The 23,193-nt window shown below is 42.1% G+C and overlaps 1 protein-coding gene across 1 annotated transcript; it reads left to right on the top strand.

Annotated features, from left to right (window-relative positions):
- Window positions 1–1,011: 1,011 nt before the first annotated feature.
- LOC113081288 (antigen WC1.1-like) lies at window positions 1,012–11,115 on the top strand. Its single transcript, XM_026253365.1, has 10 exons — window positions 1,012–1,148; window positions 1,345–1,647; window positions 1,790–1,855; window positions 1,980–2,294; window positions 2,395–2,589; window positions 2,688–2,783; window positions 6,283–6,342; window positions 10,129–10,197; window positions 10,296–10,358; window positions 10,887–11,115. The coding sequence occupies exons 2-10, from the start codon at window positions 1,434–1,436 to the stop codon at window positions 10,934–10,936; spliced, it is 1,128 nt and encodes a 375-aa protein (XP_026109150.1). The 5' UTR covers window positions 1,012–1,148; window positions 1,345–1,433; the 3' UTR covers window positions 10,937–11,115.
- Window positions 11,116–23,193: the final 12,078 nt, after the last annotated feature.

Raw genomic sequence — 23,193 nt, 5'->3', positions numbered from 1 at the left:
AGTGGGGCACAGTGTGCGATGCATGCTGGGATATGAGAGCTGCCAGTGTCCTCTGTAGACAGCTGAATTGTGGGATTGTTGTGTCTGTTGTGGGATCAGACTGGTTTGGAGAGGGAAACAATGAAATCTGGGCTGATGTGTTTGATTGTGACGGGAATGAAACAAAACTCTCAGAATGTTCCATCTCTTCATGGAGTCGAGCTGAACGTTCTCATAGTCGAGATGTTGGAGTCATCTGCTCTGGTGAGTTCATATTGCTCAAAGACTCAATAATAGAAATACAATATTTCATCTCACATTTGTTTCACCTTTATTTCAGACTGAAAGATTTATGCACTTTCATTTATTACTGAATTGATTTATTAATATATAAAATGTTTTATTCTCAAACTTGCAGCATTTTTGTAAAATGTCAGATCTTTCACTCAGATTCCTCTCTGGCTCTTCATGACGGTCTTGTGCGGTTGTCTGGAGAGAGACAGTGTGAGGGGGATGTGGAAGTTTTCATCCATCAGGTCTGGAGGAGAGTTCTGCTGGACTCCTGGAGTCTCACTGAATCCTCTGTGGTCTGCAGACAGCTGGGCTGTGGCTCTGTGCTGAACTTCTACAGCTCCTCTTCATCCAGTCCTGAACACAGTCATGAGTGTGTGACGGGCTTCCAGTGCTCTGGGAGTGAAGCTCATCTGGGGAACTGCAGCTCTCCACAAACTCTCAACTGCAGCTCCACACAACAGCTGTCAATCACCTGCATCGGTGAGAAGAACAACATCTGGGCAGATTATTCAATTGTTTCTTGATCAATAATGTGTTTTTCTTTCCCTGAATATCAGGTCGGGGGTCCATCAGGCTGGTGGGTTCTGGGGGAGACTGTGCAGGGAGGCTGGAGGTTTTTCACAGTGGCTCATGGGGGACAGTGTGTGATGACTCCTGGGATATTAAAGATGCTCATGTGGTGTGCAGACAGCTGCAGTGTGGAGTGGCCCTCAGTAACCAGCAGGTACCAGCCTGGTTTGGTCCTGGTTCTGGACACATATGGCTGGATGAGGTGGAGTGTGAGGGGAATGAGACGTCCCTGTGGAGCTGCTCTTCTCCAGGCTGGGGAAAACATGACTGCATACACAAGGAGGATGTAGGAGTAGTGTGCTCAGGTAAACAGTATACTAGAGGAAATTTTTATCAAAGAAACAGCCTACATTTAATACTGTAACATATTGGGTCCGGTAATATTTTTTAATTCTGTCAGTGTTTGCAGCATGCATTAGAATTGTCTTAAGTTATTTAAGTGGTATTTAAGGTTTAGCACAACCTGAATCCAATTGTATTAATTCACACTTTTCTATCTAGAGTTTAGAGAGGTCAGATTAACTGAGGGCTGTGAAGGGAATGTGGAGGTTTTCTACAATGGATCCTGGGGAAATATATGTTACAACAAGATGGATAGAGACACAGCAAGTCTGATCTGTCAAGAGCTGAACTGTGGAAGATCTAGCAGTGAACCAAGATATTCAGTGGGACTGAGATCTGCTCCTTATTGGTTAGATCATCTTAGTTGTCGAAAACACGATGGGACATTGTGGCAGTGTCCATCCTTACCCTGGGGCCAGAACAACTGTTATGATAATGAGGTGGCCAATATCAATTGCTTTGGTAATAATAATTTAATTTCTTGATTTTTGATTGATTTTATTTCAGCAAACCAAGCACAGTATTGTTTGTTGTTGAATTTTCATAAAAGTTTAGTTTCCATCTAAATCAGAGGTTTGTTGAGTCTTGCATGCTATAATCACAGAGAAAAAGAATCTTCCTCAGAGTCATCTGACATGTTCAGCATATCCTCACCAGAGACAGTGTTCAAGTGAGTAGGTTTTGTTTTTGTAATAAGAGCAATAATAAATAAATGGCTATTTGCTTTTTGTTCACCATATAGTTGTGAATTGTCTAGCTGGTAAGTGAGAACTGATGAGTCACATTTATTTCAGACCATCTTCCTCTCAGACTGCGTGGAAGGGACCGCCGGTGCTCTGGGAGGCTGGAGGTGTATCATAACGCTGTGTGGGGCTCAGTCTGTGATGATCAGTGGGACATCAGCGATGCTCAGGTGGTCTGCAGGCAGCTGGGTTGTGGAGCAGCACTGAGGGCTGATGGGAATTCAACCTTTGGTGCTGGTGAAGGTGTTGTGTGGATGAACAAAGTCGAATGCAGAGGGAATGAGATTCACCTGTGGGACTGTCCCCTCTCCCTGAATAACCACACTGACTGCTTCCGCAAGAAGCTTGTTACACTCACCTGTGCAGGTCACAACAAATACTAAAGAATAACATTCATTTGATCATTTTAGAGTGAATATTTGTGTATTTGCATGGTTTTTAATGTGTTTTGTGTCTGTTTTGACAGATTTGTCAGATTTGTCAGTGTCCACTACTCCTGCCACGACATCATCAGTTTCTCCTTCAGTGAAATCATTCTCTCCTTCACAAACTCCTCCACCAGAGTCTCTCCCAGTGCTTGTGATCGTTCTGGGAGTTTTCCTCTTACTGCTCTCAGTGCCACTGCTTATACTGATTCATCAGAACACAGTGATGAGGAGAGGTATGAGAGATCCAGAGACTGTCATATTGTGTCTTATTCAGTGTGTGATCAGTCATGTGTTGTGAACTGACAGCAGGTTTGTCTGTCTACACTCACAGCTCTCTCAAAGAGAAAACACAGGATGACGAATGAGGCCCTTTATGAGGAGATTCAGCACAGACCCACAAATAGACACAGTCTCTTCACTCAGAGGGGTGAGTGTCATCGTGTCAAATTTGTTTAGTTCAAGAGTGTAATCATTTAGTACTGAGGGATGAGTAGAACAAACAGGGTATCCGCGGGGTCATAAAAAGTCATAAAATGTCATAAATTTAACAATAAGAATTTAAGGCCATAAAAAATCATAAAAACGTCTGGTTTTTCCATACAAGGTTATAAAAAACATTTAGCCACTTCTTAAATTGATATGCCAGTCCATTAATTTGTTTTCTATCAAAATGCGCTCGCAGCGGCAACGGCATTCATTTGTTTTGCCTGTTGTAGTTCTGTATGAGGAATCTGGGTGGTATTACACTGGTATCACAGTGCTCCAGAACTACTAGGTCCATGCGCCAGCATACAGACTTGTCAGAAGGACTTTCACAGAAACCTGCGCGAACTCTGAACATACTGTATCATACTGAGTCACTGCTTAGCTTAATTTAAATCATCCTGGCTATCACAATGGGAAAATGTACCTTTAACGATCTATGGCTCGAAGATGGTGCGTTTAGTAGCTGGCTCAAGCCCGTCGCTAACAATCGGTATCAGGCATCCAAACACAAGACGCGGAAAAGCTGAACTGAGTAACGTTAGCTGGTTACTCGCACGCTCTGTGTTCGGTGCGGAGAGAGAGCCGCGTGTCACGGACAGTCCCTCCTGCACATGAACGAACAAATACTAATCGCAGTTTTGAACAAACAAAAGGATGTGAAAGAGCCCAATTCATTACCACGGTGTTCAGGTGTTCAGGGCTCACGCTGAGAAAGGCGTCTCAAAACGCTTGTACACCGAATTTGCTTCTTTTTGCTCTTGTGCCGACAAATACATACAAAATATGTCAAAATACCCGCCTTGGAAAGTATGCTCGAAAAAACATATTTATTTGTCAGTTATTTCTTAAGTGAAAGTAAACAGTTGAGGAAAAAGATGCGTTCATCGTCTCTTAATAAAGTGACCGCGCCTAATTTAGCTACTGGCTGCTGTAATGTTAATCCAAGAAAATGAAAGAAAAATCACTCACTGCTCTTGACTCCATTACTTTGTAGTTTTAACAAGAATTTATGCACAGTCAAACCAAAAATTATCCAGACTCCAGATATAATTTTTGATATACATATTTTACTAGTAGGTAAAGGACACTAATACATTTATGTAAGTGAGTATTAGCAAACTGTGACATATTATATCCAAAGAATCTTCATACAGTGAACTATTAGTGAAATAGATAGATATAAATGTTTTATCTATTTATCTATATATAAAATTGGGAACAAAAATTATTCAGCACCTTATAAAGCACCATGCATTGCTTATGTGTTTTTTTTTCTGAATTGCTAATGAAAGCTTTTCACACCACAGTCTGAACAAAATGAAGCATTGCTTGGTAATTGGTCAACAAAGTATTGATAGTTGTGTAAATATTGTCATAATAACAGTTGTCTGTAGTATTGGTTGATTACGTAGATTTCTATCAAAGTTATGACATTATCAAGACGAATTTCTGACAGAGTTTAACTCTAAGTTCGTGTCATATTTTATAACCATTTTAGAAGCAATAGCAAATAAACTAATAATGTGAGAAATGTTCAAGGTGTCCGATTTGATTGTATGTTTCATTTTTACATTGAAGACTATCCAGTGCTATTTTACATTTAATTATTCAGTTGCTGTACCTTGACACCCACTTCAACAAAAAAAAACTTCAACATTGTGTAAATAGCACAAATAAATAAAAATGAACGAACATACAAATTAAACAATTTCAAACAGGCCACTGGAACCACCTTCACCGGGTCCCCGCTGACCCCAGCTACGTCCAGTGGGTGTTGAATACTGTGACTAAACACCAATAACACTTGTTATTTTGGAAAGTAATGCCATAAAATAATTTTTACTTTACAATGTTACAATTGTTAAGTGTTCCTGTGTTCTTGATACTCAAGAAAAAGAAGGCGAACGTGGCGAAGGCTTCAGTTTCTTAATCTTAAGAAATAATAGAATAACTCTTTTAATAATAAAACTTGTTACTTTCAATGAAAGTCAATAATTTAAAAAAAAGATTTTTGAAAGGAATTTTAATGACTGAAGTTATTTATCGTAATTCGTGTAGGTCATAAATTCAAATCCTAATGGTCATAAAAAGGTCTTAAAAAGTCTTAAATTTGACTGATTAAACCCTGCAGAAACCCTGAACAAAACACATTGATTCATTTTGGGCAGTGTTGGGAGTAACGCGTTACAAAAGTAATGCATTACAGTAACATATAACTTTTTGATGTAACGCAGTAGTGTAAGGCATTACTAATCAAATTTCAGTAATATTTTACTCGGTACATGTTCAGTAATGTTTGCGTTACAATGCACTTTTAGCCCAAAATTTAATTTTTCAAAGAAAAGAAGAAAAAAAAATAACTAAAGACCGCAAGACATTAAAGAATCGAAATATGAAGCAAATAAGTCATATTTCCTGTTCGTGGTCAGTCAATAGCTGCTTGTGGTGTTTGTTTTGCATTTAAATCATTTCTGCGTTTTATTTCTTTCCTAGTAGCCTATAGTTTATAGTTTCAGTTCAAAGCGGCTCGCGCTCGCCCCGTTAGAAGCTCTGACAAGAAAGGCTGCGTGTGAGGCTGACAGAGACAGCGAGACGTGTTTGAGATGTGCTGTTTTCCTTAATGCATAACTTACATTGCACAGGTATATTCTCCATCTGTAAATGTTAAAAAAAACAATGGAAATATTTCCATTTTGCTGTCAGAAGTGCATGAGCTTTTGCTTCAGCGATTCTCCGCTAGTCGAGCGCATCCGCGCATGCGCGCCAAACAGATGAGCTCAATGAAACAGGAGAGCAATAATTCTAATGTATACATTTTGCTGAAGTATTTATATTTGGACATTAAATGTGACATGTAGAATTTTAAATCTATAAGTAAGTGTATTTGTATGACAGCACTAACTGTAAAGTGTAATGGGGTAATCAAAATAGCCTTTTTACTCAGGCAGTGCTTTTTAATAATTTTCATTTTTAACTTTAACTTCTGCTTTAATATATATATATATATATATATATATATATATATATATATATATATATATATATATATATATATATATATATATATATATATATACACACACACACATTATTTGTTTAATCCAACCCCCCCCTCCAAAACACCTCCTGCCACGCTGATGGTACTCAAAAAAACTTTACAAGGTTGGTTCTGCTGAAAGTAACTCAAAAGTAATACAGGGGTAATGCAACGTATTACAATTCTGAGACAGTAATATTGTAATGTAGGGAATTACTTTTAAATGACAGTAACAAGTAATATATAATGTATTACAGTTTGGAAGTAACTTGCACAACACTGTTTGTGGGACCTTGAGTGTTACTTGAAAATATATAGTATTAGTTTTGAACGATCTAAAGGAAGTAGGGTTTTTGCTTGATTTGTGATTATGGATGTGCCTAATGGTTCTACTCCATAACAGGAAGTTTCCTTTCTGAAGAACAGCAGCCTGGATATGAAGATGCTGATGAGTTTCTTTCAGGTTAGATGACTTAAAGGTGTAGTTCACCCAAAAATGAATCTGTGATTAATTACTCACCCTCATGTCGTTCCAAACCCGTAAGACCTTTGTTCATCTTCAGAACATAAATTAAGATATTTTTTATTAAATCCAAGAGCTTTCTGACCCTGCGTAGACAGCAATGCAACTGAAATGTTCCCAGGCCTAGAAACGTAGTGAGGACATCGGTAAAATAGTCCATGTGACAGAATTAATGACAGAATTTTCATTAGTGAACTATCCCTTTAAATATAGTGATATTACTGACTACATACAAGCCTATGTATGTTGTGTAATGCATACGTAATTAATTAAAAACATTTACTTAGCAAGCACTTTACTTAGTAAACATTTTTATGGAGATAAAAATGAGGCTATGAGGGACTGACTTACAGTCTTACCAGTGGCATGCACTGTACAAGAGTCCTAGATCACATCGTTTAATAAAGTTTTTGTTTACTTAAAGGAACACTCCGACTTTTTGGGACTTTAGCTTATTCACAGTATCCCCCAGAGTTAGATAAGTCCATACATACCTTTTTCATTTCTGTGCGTTCTGTAAGAGTTATCTGACACACCCACCGCTAGCCTAGCTTAGCACAAAGACTGGATGTAAATAGATAATGGTAGCATAGTAATCCCAATAAGTGACAAAATAATGCAAACATTTTCCTATTTACATGTTGTGATCTGTATAGTCACAGCGTGTACAAATAACAAGGCTATATAAGACAGAGACCATTTTTAATCGTATAAATACTGGGAACTATATTCTCACTAGGCGTAGGAGCAAAGCTAACGTTACTTGGGCGGAGTGGCTGGGCGGAGTGATTTGCGCAGCACACCAGACGCCTGTTGATGGTTCCGTAAACAAAACAAACGTGACCATCTAGCTAGACGTGACTCGTGATCATGGCTGACTTTGAGGAATTGTCAGACTCATAGAGGAATTTTACTCTGTATCAAACCAAGATCCAGAACCATATAGTTTTGAGCCAGAATACACAGACGAGGAGTTACAAACTTTGGAAGCTGTAAGACAAGATGCCGAACAGATTGATGTCGAAGGGAGAATCAGAACGAACACGGAAATAGTTTTTGCACAATGAACCCACAGACAGTAATGTTAGCCTACTATTTCACAAACATTTTCTCAAAAAATAAAACTGCCCATCTCCCTCCAATTCATTAGCAAGTTGAATGTATTAGTCCTGAGAGTTACATTTAGCGCTGCTTATTTGTTATTGAGCGATACAGTGTGTTCATGACAACACAAAAATAAGAATAAAGAGGATACACGGAGCCCCTATTCACGTAATAGTGTCACTACTAAGGTTATATTACATTAGCATTGCACTGTTACAGTATGGCTAATGTTAGTCATCTCAAAACATAACGGAACACTTACCGCAGCAACAGGTGATCCAATTTGTCCTATCTTTATTATCGATGGGATGGCTGTATCCTTTAGCACACGTTTCATGGTTTTTCAAAATAGTCGTCTACAGTAAAATGTTCAGAGCAAACGAAATACTTTGTGATGGTGTTTACAGGTGTGTTTGGAACTATACCCAGTAGTGATGGGAAGTTCGATTCTTTTCCGCGAACTGGTTCTTTCGGGTGGTTCGATTCAATAAACCGGTTGAAAAAACCGGTTCAGCGATTATTTTACGCTCGACGTAATGACGTCATTGGCGATGACGTAATGGCGTCACGTCTATCAAACGTTCAAATATATAAAGTCAGTAATCATAACTTTAGTCAGTTAAAAACCTCATAATCATGAAAAGTTTACATTTGAATTTTGCAACAACACCCAAATACAGTAACAGCAATAATGTGCATATGAGGATTTAAGTCTTGAAGATATAAAGTAAATAAATTAGGTGTCATCAGCGCAGAAACCATGATCCACTTACTAAACATAATCCATTGCGATGTATTTGTTATTAAATGAACTTACATTTCGCCAGATTGCCCTTCATCCAAGCCCTCGAAATACCCGCGCTCATAACATTAGTACAGAATCAAAATCAATCACCAAAAGAATCACTTTGGTTCAGACATGCTGTGAGTCAGTTGGCTTCACGCTTAATCGCGCATGCACAGTATCATCAGTTCATCGGTTCTCATTTCGGACGCGTCCGACAGAAACGATTCTCGGTTGAGTGTACTGATGATCCGAAAACCGATGCAACCGGTTCTTGACTCGAGAACGAGAATCGCTCTAACCGGCACGTGCTGCAGTTCAGTTTCATCAGCTGCTCTACTCGTGTTCATTTTCTGTTTACTACAAACTCAATTTGTGAATGTGTCATCATTAACTATAAATACAGTACAGATATCTCAGAAATCATCCCTTATTCCTATTAAAAATAAGAGTCTTAGAGTCTTAATTATTGTCCAACTTCCCTGAAAACCCATTTGGCCTATACATTATATACAATATACAGATTGGAAACATTCATCTAAAAAAAAAAAAAAAAAAAAAAGGTCAAAATAAAATATAGTTATTTTATCACACTTTCCGATGTTTAACAAAATACTTACAAAATTACACGCATGCGCAGTATCATCAGTTCATCGGGTCTCAATTCGGACGCGTCCGACAGAAACGATTCTCGGTTGAGTGTACTGGTGATCCGAAAACTGAAGCAACCGGTTCTTGACTCGAGAACGAGAACTGCTCCAGCAGTGGGCGTGTTAGTTCATTATCTGGCTCGGCTCGGTGTTCATCTTCAGTTCGGTCTTCACAGCATTTCATTCAGTGTACTGTTTGAGTAAATGGATTACCCCGGGATATTGGTTTATTCTGACTCAGAGGGAGTGTCAGTCACGTTAAAAAAAAGTTAACTGCTTAAGTAATTTGTGGATTAATGCTTATTGGAGACGTGAACCGTTTCAAACAATTCAGTTCGATTTGGTGAACTGGTTCAACCGGTTCACTATGAAGAACCGGTTAAATTGAACGATTCGTTCATGAATCGGCCATCACTAATACCCAGAACAAGTAGCCATTGATTCATCAGGTCAGCGTTTTTGGTTGGAATTCTATGAAACATCATAGTATTACCTAGTCTCCCCTGTTTATTGTCACAGCTCTTTACAATAAAGTGAACACCCATGATTGTACACTATAAATTTACTACCTAGTAATTGCTGACTCTATTACTCCAACTCTGAGCGAACTCTATGCTCCTCACCATGGCGCGTCTCGGGTGCTGCGCTAATCACTCCGCCCAAGTAGCCACTCTGCCCAAGTAACGTTAGCTGTACTCTGACACCTAGTGAGAATATAGTTCCCAGTATTGATTAAAAATGGTCTCTGTCTCATATAGCCTTGTTATTTGTACACGCTGTGACTATACAGACCACAACATGTAAATAGGAAAATGTTTGCATTATTTTGTCACTTATTGGGACTACTATGCTACCATTATCCATTTACATCCAGTCTTTTTGCTAAGCTAGGCTAGCGGTGGGAGCGTCAAATAGCACTTACAGAATGCACAGAAATGAAAAAGGTATGTATGGACTTATCTAACTCTGGGGGATACTGTGAATAAGCTAAAGTCCCAAAAAGTCGGAGTGTTCCTTTAAAGTCTTTTGGAAAGATGTTTTGTCAGTTGAACAATTTTTGTTAAACAACAGTACAATCAATTGAAGATCCTGTACTTGTATCGCTCACAGCCTCATTTTCATTCTTGTCAAATAATAAATATTTTTCTGCACTAAGGTCAGTTCTCTCTTTGTTTTTAACTCATTTAGAAGAGCAACAAATCACACCAGAGAACTATGATGATGTAATCACTGCTGGAGTGAGACATCATGCTACAGGTTTATGACTTATAATTATTTTATCATCTTTTAACACAATAAATATACATGTATTTTAATTGAGAGATGCATTTCATTTTTCTTTGTTTTTGTTTTAGGTGCCTTACCAGAAAACTATGATGATGTTGTCATTGTACCGCAGTTTTCCAGTGATAAACCAGGTGTGGAATTAAATTTACACCCTTCTAGATTGGAACAGGTTTTTTTTTTTTTTTTCACGTTTTCATGCCATGTAAAGCATGTAGTCCAGTGATGACCAAACCTGCTCCTGGAGGGCCAGTTTCCAGCAGAATTTAGCTCCATCTTGTCCTAAAACACCTATCTGGAAATTTCTAACCCTGAAGACCTTGATCAAATGGTTCAGGTGTGTTTGATTGTGGTTAGGACTGTGGGCCTCCAGGAGCAGGATTGGACACTCCTGATATAGTTTTCATGTAATTAATAATAGCCACATTTATTTCAGAGTGTTTTCATGAGGAGTATGATGATGTGAAGAATCTCTCAGAGTATATGAGTGACATGTTTTTTTATGTTTTAAACACCTTCGTTTAGTCTTTATAATCACTTTAAATTATCAGTTTCTTTTATCATGAAATCTCATTTAAATATACTGCTAATATGAATTTTTATTATAATGCATTTTAATGTATGTATTGATAAATTAATTCGCTCTTATTTTCCAATAATAGACTATGATGATGTCGAGGAGGTACCAGGAAAACAGGAAGAAACTGAATAGCTCAAACCACACAAACTGCCTCAAATACTTTTTAAGCTATTAAAGTTTTAGGCTTACTATATAAGTTTCATTTGCAAGTCAACAGTGTTTTGGTTACATTCTGTATTGAAATACACAGTTGCAATTTTTGTTGAAAAAATATGCTTTGCTTTCTTGACCTTTTCGAAATGTGTTTGACATTTTCCAGGTGCTTTTAAAAATCTTTTCTATTGTGTAACCTTTGAAATTTGAGAGAAAATAAAACTTACATTCTGACATTTTCTGACATTTATTTAATTTGTAAAAACATAATTGTGTTGAGTTCAGATCATTCACCATAACAGTTTTTACGATCACTATGACAATTTTTGCAATACTTCAAACAATATTCCTAAACTCTTAACGCACCAACACACAACTGACAAAACAGTTAATGTTCAATATCACATATTGCAAAATAAACCAACACTAATTTTCAAATCACAATAGTACAATAACACTATAAACTACCAAAATCTACCAAAACACCAGAGTATGTGAGCGGAGTGGGAGCGGAGCGTGGAGTGGAGCGGTATGATTTTGACAGGAGCGAGGAGCGGATTTTTTAAAAGTCGGAGCGTTGTGGTTTTCACTAGCTCCAAGAGCGCTCCACCACCGCTCCATCACGAGTACAATTCATGCCAACGGCCCATAATATAACTGCATATTTAGCAAGTATTCACATTAAACATATTTAACTATAGCTTGATACAGATGGATCTCTTAAATCAGAAGGTTACAATGACGACAATAGCAGAGCGGGAAGTTATAGGTTAGTTCTCAAAGAGTTTGTCTGTTCCTTTTACTTAATATTTTCGGGTCGAAGCATGATTTAAACAGTTACAGCACATTCACACGCAATTGCTTTTGCAATAATGCATTCAAACAATGGTAATCTTACAGTGTTACTTAATCTGTATCTGATTTTGAATGAGCAGAAATCTGTAAGAAATGCATTGATCTGTAGATAAAATAAAAATGTACTGTTATTTTCAACACAAACAAAATTTGCACAGCAGAATACAGTAATTATACCTTTTAATGCTGACATCCATGTTATTAGTTTGGCATGTGGTAATAAAAAAAGTTTGCACACAATAGCCTAAGCAACTTTGAAACTCTCCTGTTATTTTATTTTTTATTTTAATATAGGCTATGTTATGAACATAACATTTCAAACATACTGAAATACTTTAGCCACGGAGCGAAGGCGGAGTGGTGTTTCTGGTATCACTGAGCGCGGAGTGGAGCGGGAGCGGGAAATTGTGAACCCGGAGCGGAGCGGGAGCGGAGTGATTATTAAATGCTCTGAGCGCGGAGGGGAAATTGTTGCCGCTCCACTCCACTCACATACTCTGCAAAACACTGAAAACATGTCTCAAAATCAAATTTTTATTCCTAAAAAACATTTAAATCACATGGAATTACAGAAATTGCATTATTTTAGGTGTCTGACCTTACTGTAATAGATAGTATTGTATTGATCACAGATTGTGTTTTACACTACAGTTTTTTATTTTATTTTTGGGTTTATTAAATGCATGCACTGGAAAACTTCCGCAGTCTCTCCAATTGGCAAAAATGCTCTGTTCGACTTTCCTGAGATCATCTACTCTTCCCTGAGGATGACCTGTGACCTACTTTCTGTAAGATCTGAATTGTTATTGTTATTAACTGAACGCTTCTCATGCAAAGAAACGTTTCAGGTTACGAATGTAACCATGGTTCCCTGAGAGGGAATGAGACACTGCGTCCTCTGAGGGGACACTATGGGGAACACCTCGTCGTTACCCATGTCTGAAGCATACTTAGAAAAACGCCAACGTGTTGGCCGGCGACAGCCTCTGACGTCACTACCAGCGCGACTATAAATACGTGCCCGTAGGACCCGTCACTTATCTTATTCGTTAAGCTTGCGTCTGAAGCATTGCAGGGAGCTAGAGAACGCAGTGTCTTGTTCCCTCTCAGGGAACCATGGTTACATCCGTAACCTGAGACGAACTTCGAACTGTGTCCTCTGAGGGGACACTATGGGGAACAGTATACCCACGCCGCCATGCTGAGGGGAGTGCAGGCCAGAATCATGGCAAACACTAAATACCAACTCTACCATTTCACCGGGAGTCCCCCCTGGGACGGTTCAACGGCTGTCCATGACATTATCCCTTATGGCCAAAGGCCTAAGCTACATACCCAACTTACCTGTAGGGACTCGCTAAAGTCTTGGAATCACTAAAGATTCCTTTAAAGGGATACGGCTAAGAACCTAGCACTGTCTACTACCAAGTCTTGCCTGTCACACCAGGGCTACCGCTAGCTTTCGCAAAAACTTGCCGAAAGAGCTGTCCCAACAGTACTCTAGTAGCAACGCTCTGTTCTAGATAGGTATCGGAGGATACCTGGGTGGAGTGGCGCCCAGGATGAACGGGGCATGAACCGACTCAAGAAAGGGCACGAAGCAGCCGCACAAAGCCCTCCTTTTTTAGAAAGAACGCAGAGTACTAGCATGCAAACTTACCACAGTGTGGATTTGAGAAAGTGTGCAAAGACTTCATGTGCACACTTACCATAGCATGGATTTACAAATACTGTTCTAAGGAGGGGCTCTCGTGGCACTCTGATAGAGCAGCTCGTAGATGGAATGGCCCAGGAGCAGAGCAATTGGAGGACGGAACGTACAGATGAAGCCTCGGCCACGCCTGTACCATGGCGTCCAGCCCCAATGGAGCTGGATGAGTCAGAGGAAGCCAGAGGGGATAGTGCGATGCTCTCTCGATCCGCAAAACCGGTCCACCCAAGTCTGGCCAACCTCTCCAACTCTGCTTCATCCAAGTCTGCTTCAACACCTTGGTGCGAAGGCGCCACTCCCCGAGCCTCAGCCCCTGCCTCAGCAGGATGTCTGCTCTCACAGTGCGTCTCAAAACAGTATGTAGCACTGGAGCGCTCTGATGAAAAAAACGAGAATTCAGTTTCCCTTGAGAGGAGGACTCTGAGCTCTGAGCAGCATGCTCATAGGCGACCCTTTTAGAAAAGGGGAGCACTGCTAACCTAAGATGAGAATTGCCCACACAGCCCCTCACGTTGAGTGGCGGTGCTTAAGGTGTATAACAAATACACACTGGTTGAATGAAGCCCAAGGAACCCCGGGGCTAATCATCTTAAGAAAGGGAACGAAGCGGAGCGCGTAACCCCTACCATATAGGATTTCAGAAAGTGTGCAGAATCTTGCAAAGTGTTCACGTGCACACTGACCACCATGTGGTTTTGAGAAAGTACACAGGCTTAGCGTGTGTACTGAAAAGTTACCTGACAACCACAGTATGTGGGAGCTCACCTTCAGAGAGGCCAGGTGAAGCCTACTACCTGATAACCACAATATGTGGGAGTTCACCTACAGAGAGGCCTAGATAGGCCTAATAACTGTTACCAGATAACCACCTTAGGTGGAAACTGCAAGTAATTTGGAACTCAACTCCAGGGAGACCTGGTGAGGCCTACTACCTGACAACCACAAACTATGGGAGCTCACTTTTTAGTGGAAATGCACAGTATGTGGGAGCTAAACCTCCAGGGAGGCCTGGTGAGGCCTACTAGCTGAGTCTATTCTGCTACTTTAACTAACACTGCTGGAACCATACTATTAAAAAACTTTTCCTATAATTTTGTGCTAGTGTATGTTCCACAATGTTGTGACCCACCTCCGAGGAGGCCTGTTAAGGCCTACTAATCGGCAGTGAGACTTCTGCCCGAACTACCAGGGCCAACCACCGAAGGTGAGCTGGCCTAGGAGCCCTATTGGGGGCTATTCGGTCAAGGAGGCCTGCTGGGGCCTACTACCAAACCATGCAGCCTTCGCGGCAGAAAGCTGTTGCTACAGCATCCTGGTACCTAATCACATTGCCAGAGGCAGTGTACTCAGCAAAAGGCAATACCCTTATAGCAGGGGAGTACAACATACGCCATTCTGCCTAGTGGAGGATATATTGTTATATTGTTTATATTGTTTATAATAATAAACAATACCTACTAAATGCATAGGCATCAGCCCATGGCAATGCTCTGGCTTCAAAGGGAGCGGAGTTCAAAAACCGGGGGCGGGCCTTGGCCATAAACTCTCATTTAAGGGAGGAGGCTGAAATCTAGGGGAGGAAGCATAACACATAATGAATGCTGCAGCTATACTTAGCAACACGCCTCCAATATCCCTAGCATAGCCTAGGCCAGCTACAGAGGCGGCCCGGATGAGGGCCGACCTACAACCATAGATCTACCTGAGGGCTCGGAGGAGCCACAGCCTACTTGATTGAGAGGCTGTGAAACACTCAACCTACTGAAACCTTACACAGCTCAGGGGAGCGAGTACTCAGGATACCAATGTCACAAACCGATAGGCAGGACATCTATCTGAAGATCTATCTGAAGCCCCAGCGTCAGTCTAAACCTAAAGTAAAAAAGTTTTTTTTTTTAGGAAGACCAACTACTCTACCCCTGGGTGGCTAATAGCCCTGAGGCTAAACATAAATGAGCGGTGGCCCACCACGCATATAAAATGTTATGACAGGAAGGCCATCACATACTCAGCACAGAAGCCAAATCTTCTTTGAGCTCCTTCCTAATTCGTTCTAGCCACCAACTGGTGGAGGCTTCAGGGCCCTAAAGTCCATACTTTAATTGCTCTTCTAAGAATGCCCCTATAGGTTTATACAGGGAACAAGGTCTGTAGAGAAATACAAATCAGTGTTAGTTATATACACAGAATTTTACAAACCAAAAAGTTCACCTGTGCCGTGCAGAGTGAAGACTCGCCAGAGAGTTCTCAATGAATCTGGGGTCCACCACTTTTACATGCCTAAAAGAGGCGCTAACATTAACCAGTTGCTATGGCGGGCCATCAGAAGATAGTTCTCATTATAAGGCCCATCCCCAGGGCTGGTGTAACGTAAACGCCTGGGGAGTCAAGAGGGAGAGGGCTGGTAGAAAAGGCCCTCCAGGGAGATCAAACCCTACTTCCGCTGAGCGTTGCTGCGCTTGTGCTGAATGACCTCTCTTAAGTCCCTCTTCTTGCGGGAGGCTCGCCTCCTCTGTGTCCTACTCCTCCATGGAGGGGGCGCACGAGAGGCAACACTAGACCTCTGGTCCTGTCTACGGTCCTCAGACCAAGACGGACCCGGTCCTCCCGCCTGCCTGGGCTGGGTCCTGGATCTCAGCGTTATACAGGTCTTAAATGCGGCTGAGCGCGCCTTCCTTCCCTAAACTTTCCAACCCCCATCTCAACGGAGGTGCCAAAAAGTTTAGCAGGCGAAACTGGTGAATCAAGGAGAAGGGATTTTTCTTTCTCCCCGATATCAGCCAATCGGCGATCGCGGCAGCAGTCTGTTTAGTGGCTCGGAGGGATAAATCTGTGGTGCGGCACAACTCAGCGACCGCCTCAGGGGACAGTCCCCGATCCCCTAAACATCAGCGAAATTACCCCGCTGATGTCGATGAATGCGGACAGAGTATGGTTTCTTCCATGCCCTCTCGATCTCTGAATGGAGATCTGGAAGGAATGGAAGGCTCTGCTGAGCTGGTGGTCTATGTTCAGGGAAAAAACGATCGTCAAAACGACCGCGAACGATCTCTCCCTGATCGCGCCGCCATGGCAACTGACGTTTGTCAGTGGTGCGCTCCATAACTTCCACCAACTCTGCGTCCACGGGGCAGGATGGCTGACGAGGTTGAGGATCTAAATCATCCTCCTCAGCCATCTCTTGCCCAGCCCGAAGAGCACTCGCTGCAGTATCAGTAGGAGAAAAGTCTCCGTCATCCACCTGCAGCTCACTCTCGTCAGCCGATGATGCGTCCGAGAGGTTAACGCCTCTCTCGAGACTGTCAGCGAGCTCCATCTGAGAGCCCCATGAAGCCCGTCGCCGCTCTGGCTCCACACGAGCTGGACCCGATCCGCGAGGACCAGATGCTGAACTCTCTTCCCTCGAGAAGAGAGCCCGACGAGAGCGGAGCGTTCTAATAGAAAAACGCTCACAATTTGTAAACAGGACGCTCCCTCAAGAGCATCCTGTGCGTGCTCTTCACCCAAACAGTACACACACATCTCGTGAGTGTCACCCAGCGACAAATATCTTGGGCACGGGTCAGCACATTTTACAAAATTTTTAGGACTTGCCTTAGATGTGTGTTTCATTTTCGCTGTAAGCAGACATTTAAATCAGACAAAACAGTCCCTGAAGACGAAAAGGATATTGTCATGGTTTCAATGTGCCCTTTTTATATCCAGGTCGCACGCTCATCGTTCAAGCTGGTGATTCACGGCTGTCGCCGGTCAGCATGATTGCTGTGAGTTGATATTTGATTTCAGACACCTCTCACACCTGAGGCGTTCCCCTATAGCGTCGATGACGTATTGTCAAAGTTCCCTTCGAAAGGGAACAATTGGACAATTAGTAGATTACAGTATTTCACAATTGCTAAAACACTAAACCCCATTCTCTGAACCCAATGCTCAGTTGCCTAAACCCATTTGTCGAATCAGTCACTTTGTAGGCAAAATCTTAAACTAGTTTCAGGTAGTTAAGACACTGTTTGCAAATCTCATCCACTCTTTTTGCAAAACTTTAAACACATTCTTACTCACTAAACACATATTGCACTGTGTTTTGCAAAATGGTAAATATATGTGGCAAAAGTTAAACACAACTACAACACAACTGTCATCGTTTATACACAACAACTCACTTGTTTCTAATGATTTGACCAAATCAGTTGTCTAGAATAAGCCAGTACAGGTGGCCCAGGTACGTTGAGTGTTGATACCACAATGGATGGAAACAATGTGAGAGGAAGAGGAGGAAGAGTTTGTGTAAGAGGTGGTGGACGAGGAGGAAGAGTACAAGGACAACTGTGGCCACCATAATCAGGACATTCAGAAAAGAGAACAGGTAAATGTATTGTTTTTCTAATTTTACATTTGATATAGCACATCAGTTTGTCAATAGAAAGGGGAGTGTGGAAAAAAGAAAAAAAGATTTAGAATACAATTTACATATGAATGTGATGTCCATTACTATTGTTTCTATATGTATACATTTGTAAGAGCATTTTCCCTTTTGTAGAATTGCAAGACTACCAAATGAGGGTGGAAGGACTCCTTCATTCTCCCAACAGCAAGAGGCTCTCATTGTTGATATGGTCCATCAAAACAATGTCATCCGACTGCGTGAAATACAGCAAAGACTTATAGAAGACAATGTAAACTTTGAAGCTATCAACAGTGTCAGCCTTTGATTTTGCATTTGCACAATGTTTTGTGTAATACATGTAATTATCAATGAAGATTCGGGAGGAGCGCGTCAGATACTTAGCCTAATCATCACAGGTGGACCACAATCAAGTAATCAATCCCACAGTATAAATATCGCTGACTTACCTCTATCCATTGACGGTTTATCAGCATGCTGGTTCGCTTCGTCAGTCACCTTATCACAGACCCAATTTTCGTACCAACGAAGAGTGCTACACAGGGGATTTATAAAATCTGCTGCTTTTGCCGGACCCGAGATCATTTCTACCCAGCCAAACACGGCCGTTGAGCAGCATTAAGCGTCATCGCGACAGCTGCTATCCTCGCCAAGCCACACATCGTGGCCAATAGACCGTGCAACTCCGAGCTCGCCTTGCTCGATACACGATCGTGTCGCCCAAGACCGAGCTCTCGTCGAGCGCTGGATTTCAGCAGAAAGAATCCAACCACGGCTCAGTCTTTCACCACGGCGTTCCGGCCGAGTGGCAGTTTGAGGCCGCTTCATCTAGCGGCGCAGACTAATACATTTCCAGGCAAAGACGCTAAAAAAACAGGTTCTTCTTTTTCTTCATAGGATTTTTACGGCAGTTTGCATTCAAAGTGTTGCATCTAAAAGCAGTTTTGCGGCTAAAGTTTTGTTAAACTACGTCTTGACGTAGTTCCGTCTCCTTCTACTAGTGTTTTATGGCGGTTTTGGCAAACCAACGTAAAGGTGCATTACCGCCACCCGCTGATCCGGGGTGAGGATCCCGCATAGATTTGGACTACAGATACACCGTTCCGTCGGATGATGATGCCACTTTTTAACCACGAAGCCAAGGCATTAGGTTAGATTATTGTAATGCCTCGTTCTCAGGCCTTCCAGCTAAATCGTTGAGCAAGCTTCAGTATATAAAAATTCTGCCGCACGCTTGTACTTCTCCTCGCGAACACATTACACCGGTTCTTTCACAATTACACAGGCTTCCCGTAAACGTGAGAATTGATTTTAAAATTCTTATCTTAACATACTAGGCACTTCATGGGACTGCACCTGAGTATCTTTGTGAACTCATCAGTCCTGATATTCCAACACGCTCTATTCGCTCTACTAACTCTCTTTCACTTCACCAGCCATAATGTGAGCTAAAGACCATGGGGGAAAGAGCCTTTTCATATAAAGCCCCTAAGCTATGGAATGTACTTCTTCTGTACGTCAGATATGCACCTATGTTGGGCGATTTTAAAAAGTTGATTAAGTCACATTTATTCAAGACTGTCTGTCTTTAATGAATCGTTGTATTGCTTTTGCCGTTTGTTCCTACAAATAAAATGCATAATTATTATTATTATTATTATTATTATTATTATTATTATTATTATTGTTACATTCGCCTTACCGCGCACGTTTAAACCTCGCCGAAATGATACAGGCATAATTTCCAAAAGGCTTCCAAAAAAAAAAAAAAAAAATAAAAAAAAAACTTAAGTCTCTGGATAAAAGCGCCTGCTAAATGCTTAATTTAATTTAACATTTTAATTTCCATGTAAGTCTTCTGGTAGGACCAAATCATTTAGGGACCTATTTTGCCATTCACTGGCGTGATCACTCAAAATTAATCTAAAACGCATCTGCCCTCGTGTTTTGATGCTGGATAGCAAGTGTGAGTAAAATTACCATCGCCTTTTAAGGACCATATTACGGAAAAACCGGAAAGTAAATCTCTTTAGAAACCACTTGGAAGCGAATAGCACATAACTGCTGTTAACCCATTTGCTGCAAGCATCGCCAACGGCCCCAGTCTACGTTTCATTTTCACAGCACGTTAAACATCACTCTCTTACTTGATCTGGATAAACAGCGCATCAATTGAAGTCCAAAGACTTTGGCTTTTATATTTGACCAATATTTCGATAAAACATAATTCCAGTGATTAATTTTCCATCATGTCAGGAAAACTATTCCTATTCCTGAACGGTAAAGGTCAAAGTGTTAGCTCGTGGACAAATGTTGATCATGGATCTAGTCAGAAAGAATCATGAACAGAAACATCTTTATTTTGGGTATATAATTTCTGCCTCCATGCCAAAAATGGGGGGTGTCTGGTAAGGGGTTAACGTTACTGCTATAATCATGTCTTTCGGTACAATGCCTTACAAGACTAAACATGCTCAATCGTTTCCAAAAGCCTCTGTTTCCACAGTCCATAATACAACGTGAAAACAGCGTTCCAAACGTATCTGCTCGGGAGTCCGTCTAAAGAGCCCGGAGGCCAAATGAGAGGAAAGATGCTTTTCCAACAGGAACATAATAAGGTGGACAAGGCCTGAGGAATTGTCAAATCAGGCAGCAAATTGCTAAGCTGGTAACACAGTAGGCTACCCATCCATTTTTAGCTTGCCCCATCAAAAATTACTAACACTTTTTACTCTTCCCACAGCCAACATCTACAGCAGCCGAAGCAAGTAGCCTTTCATGTACCTCCTCACTGCCGCAGCAGTGTCTGCTCCCGCAGGAGCCTTTCCTGTATCCCCCCACTGCCGCTGCAGTGTCTGCTCCCGCAAGAGCCTTTCCTGTATCTCCCCACTGCCGCAGCAGTGTCTGCTCCCGCAGGAGCCTTTCCCGTTCTCCCCACTGCCGCAGCAGTGTCTGCTCCCGCAGGAGCCTTTCCTATACCTCCTCACTGCCGCGCAGTGTCTGCTCCCGCAGGAGCCTTCCTACACCTCCTCACTGCCGCGCAGTGTCTGCTCCCGCAGGAGCCTTTCCTGTACCTCCACACTGCCGCAGCAGTGTCTGCTCCCGCAGGAGCCTTTCCTATACCTCCTCACTGCCGCGCAGTGTCTGCTCCCGCAGGAGCCTTTCCCATTCTCCCCACTGCCGCAGCAGTGTCTGCTCCCGCAGGAGCCTTTCCTATACTTCCTCACTGCCGCGCAGTGTCTGCTCCCGCAGGAGCCTTCCTACACCTCCTCACTGCCGCGCAGTGTCTGCTCCCGCAGGAGCCTTTCCTGTACCTCCACACTGCCGTAGCAGTGTCTGCTCCCGCAGGAGCCTTTCCCGTTCTCCCCACTGCCGTAGCAGCGTCTGCTCCCGCAGGAGCCTTTCCTACACCTAAATATATATATAAAAAAATAAAAATACCACACATCACCTCCGCCTATAGGCATGCCATGCATCCGAGGTTGCATTGATAGCATCATGTATCGACAATAGCCAAGACGATATTAGGCCCATTCTCCAACCAACGTTTTTTATAATAATCATTAGGCGGCCTACCATAATTCGGCTATCAAACCGCTCCGTTATCCCATCTCAGCACTGCATTTCCCGCTCGCCCGTGCTCTCAAAGGATGATGTGAGCCTGTAGGTTAAAAAAATAAAAAATAAATAAAAAATTTCACTGGACAAGCGAGATGACCGTAGTGCCGACTACATGAACTAGCAGTATTTAAATATAGTATTTATACTTAACACCAGTGTATCAGTACGTCCGGAAGTATATTTTTTGATTATTGGTGATTCCATAGGCTCTTTTCGTGCACCTGCATGGACAAAATGGTAAATAGTAAGCTCAGACAGTATAAAGAATCTTTCTCTTACTCCACCCATGCACGATTACATCGTCGATATGTACCATCGATCTCACGTGCTGACAATGACCACATCGCCGATACATGGCACCTATTTGGGGTACACTGGCACAGGAAATCCAATTTATTTTTGCACGCTTAATTTCGGATACTATGACTGCACTCATTATCGGAAGCAGCTCATTGGATTTGCTAAACAATTATTCAAGTAAGCCTCACAGCGTCTACCCTCATAGACAAATAAATCATCCTTAGTATCGAACTCCCTGCCAGGTGCTGCAAGAAGGCTCCCGGTTGAACCAACCTTTGCCTTCTCCATTCAACTATCAGCAAAGCTTACTCGTTTGACATCGCAAGTATTAAAATCCTGCCAGATGCTTTCCCACTTAATCAATCTTGGACTTTCCATCCGACCACCAGCGAAGCTTACCCGATTAAAAAGGCCGATTAACCAAAAAAAAAAGCGACATTTACCTATCGAACACCAATGAGTACATTGCAGCCCAGACAAATTTTCCCTCCGATGGCAAGATGTACCCATCCAATACCGCAAGTTACGCTTTCGCCGAACACTAACGGGCTCTTCGCAGATAAAACAATCTCAATTTTCCCTCCGATGGCTGGAGAGACTACCCATCTGGTGTCGCAAATTTTAATAAATATAATAAATAAAAATAAAAATAAATATAGAAAATAAATAAATAAATAATAAATAAAAAGACACCTGATGCTGGCCATAGCCTCCCGGCCAGATAACCTTACCTTTTTCAATCCTATGGCCGGCAAGGCTTCTCTCTTCGATGCCAAGAGCTTGAGCTCCCATCGGATGCTGACGAGAGCCTCCTGGCCAGACAACCTCACCTTTTCCATTCTGCGGCCAGCAAGGCTTACACGTTCGTTGCCAGGAGCTCACACTCCCTTCGGACGTAGGTGAAAGCCCCTGGCTACCTGCTTTGCCATTCTGTCTTACGTACGGAGAGGTTTACCCATCCAATGCACGGAGTCAGGGCTCCCATTGAATGTAGGTGAGAGCTTCCCGGCTAGACAACCTTACCTTTTCCGTCCTTTGGCCAGCGAGGCTTAACCGTTCTATCCGGGAGCTAAACTCCTGTCGGACGAAGGTAAGAGCCTCCCGGCCGGACAACCTTTTCCGTCCTTCAGCCAGAGAGGTTTACCCGTTCGATTCCTGGAGCTAAGTTCCTATCGGACGTCGGTCCGAGCCTCCCGGCTAGACAACCTGACCTTTTCCACCCTTGGCCAGCGAGGCTTACCCGTCCGATGCGAGTGCTCCCATCGGACGCTGGCGACAGCCTCCTGGCCAGCCAACCACGACCTTACCACGTGGTTTAGGTTACAAACCTACAAGCAAGCTGTT

This window comes from Carassius auratus, unplaced genomic scaffold (assembly GCF_003368295.1).
Source record: "Carassius auratus strain Wakin unplaced genomic scaffold, ASM336829v1 scaf_tig00033656, whole genome shotgun sequence".
NCBI classification, from domain to species: Eukaryota; Metazoa; Chordata; class Actinopteri; order Cypriniformes; family Cyprinidae; genus Carassius; species Carassius auratus.
Note: the sequence above shows the minus strand (reverse complement) of the source record. Positions and strands in the feature narration are given on the sequence as shown.

Coding starts and splice junctions, on each gene's coding strand:
- LOC113081288 (XM_026253365.1), top strand. CDS start 1,434: ATGGATAGAGACACAGCAAGTCTGATCTGTCAAGAGCTGAACTGTGGA. Junction 1,648..1,789: donor GGCCAATATCAATTGCTTTG/GTAATAATAATT, acceptor CTATAATCACAG/AGAAAAAGAATCTTCCTCAG. Junction 2,590..2,687: donor GAACACAGTGATGAGGAGAG/GTATGAGAGATC, acceptor CTACACTCACAG/CTCTCTCAAAGAGAAAACAC.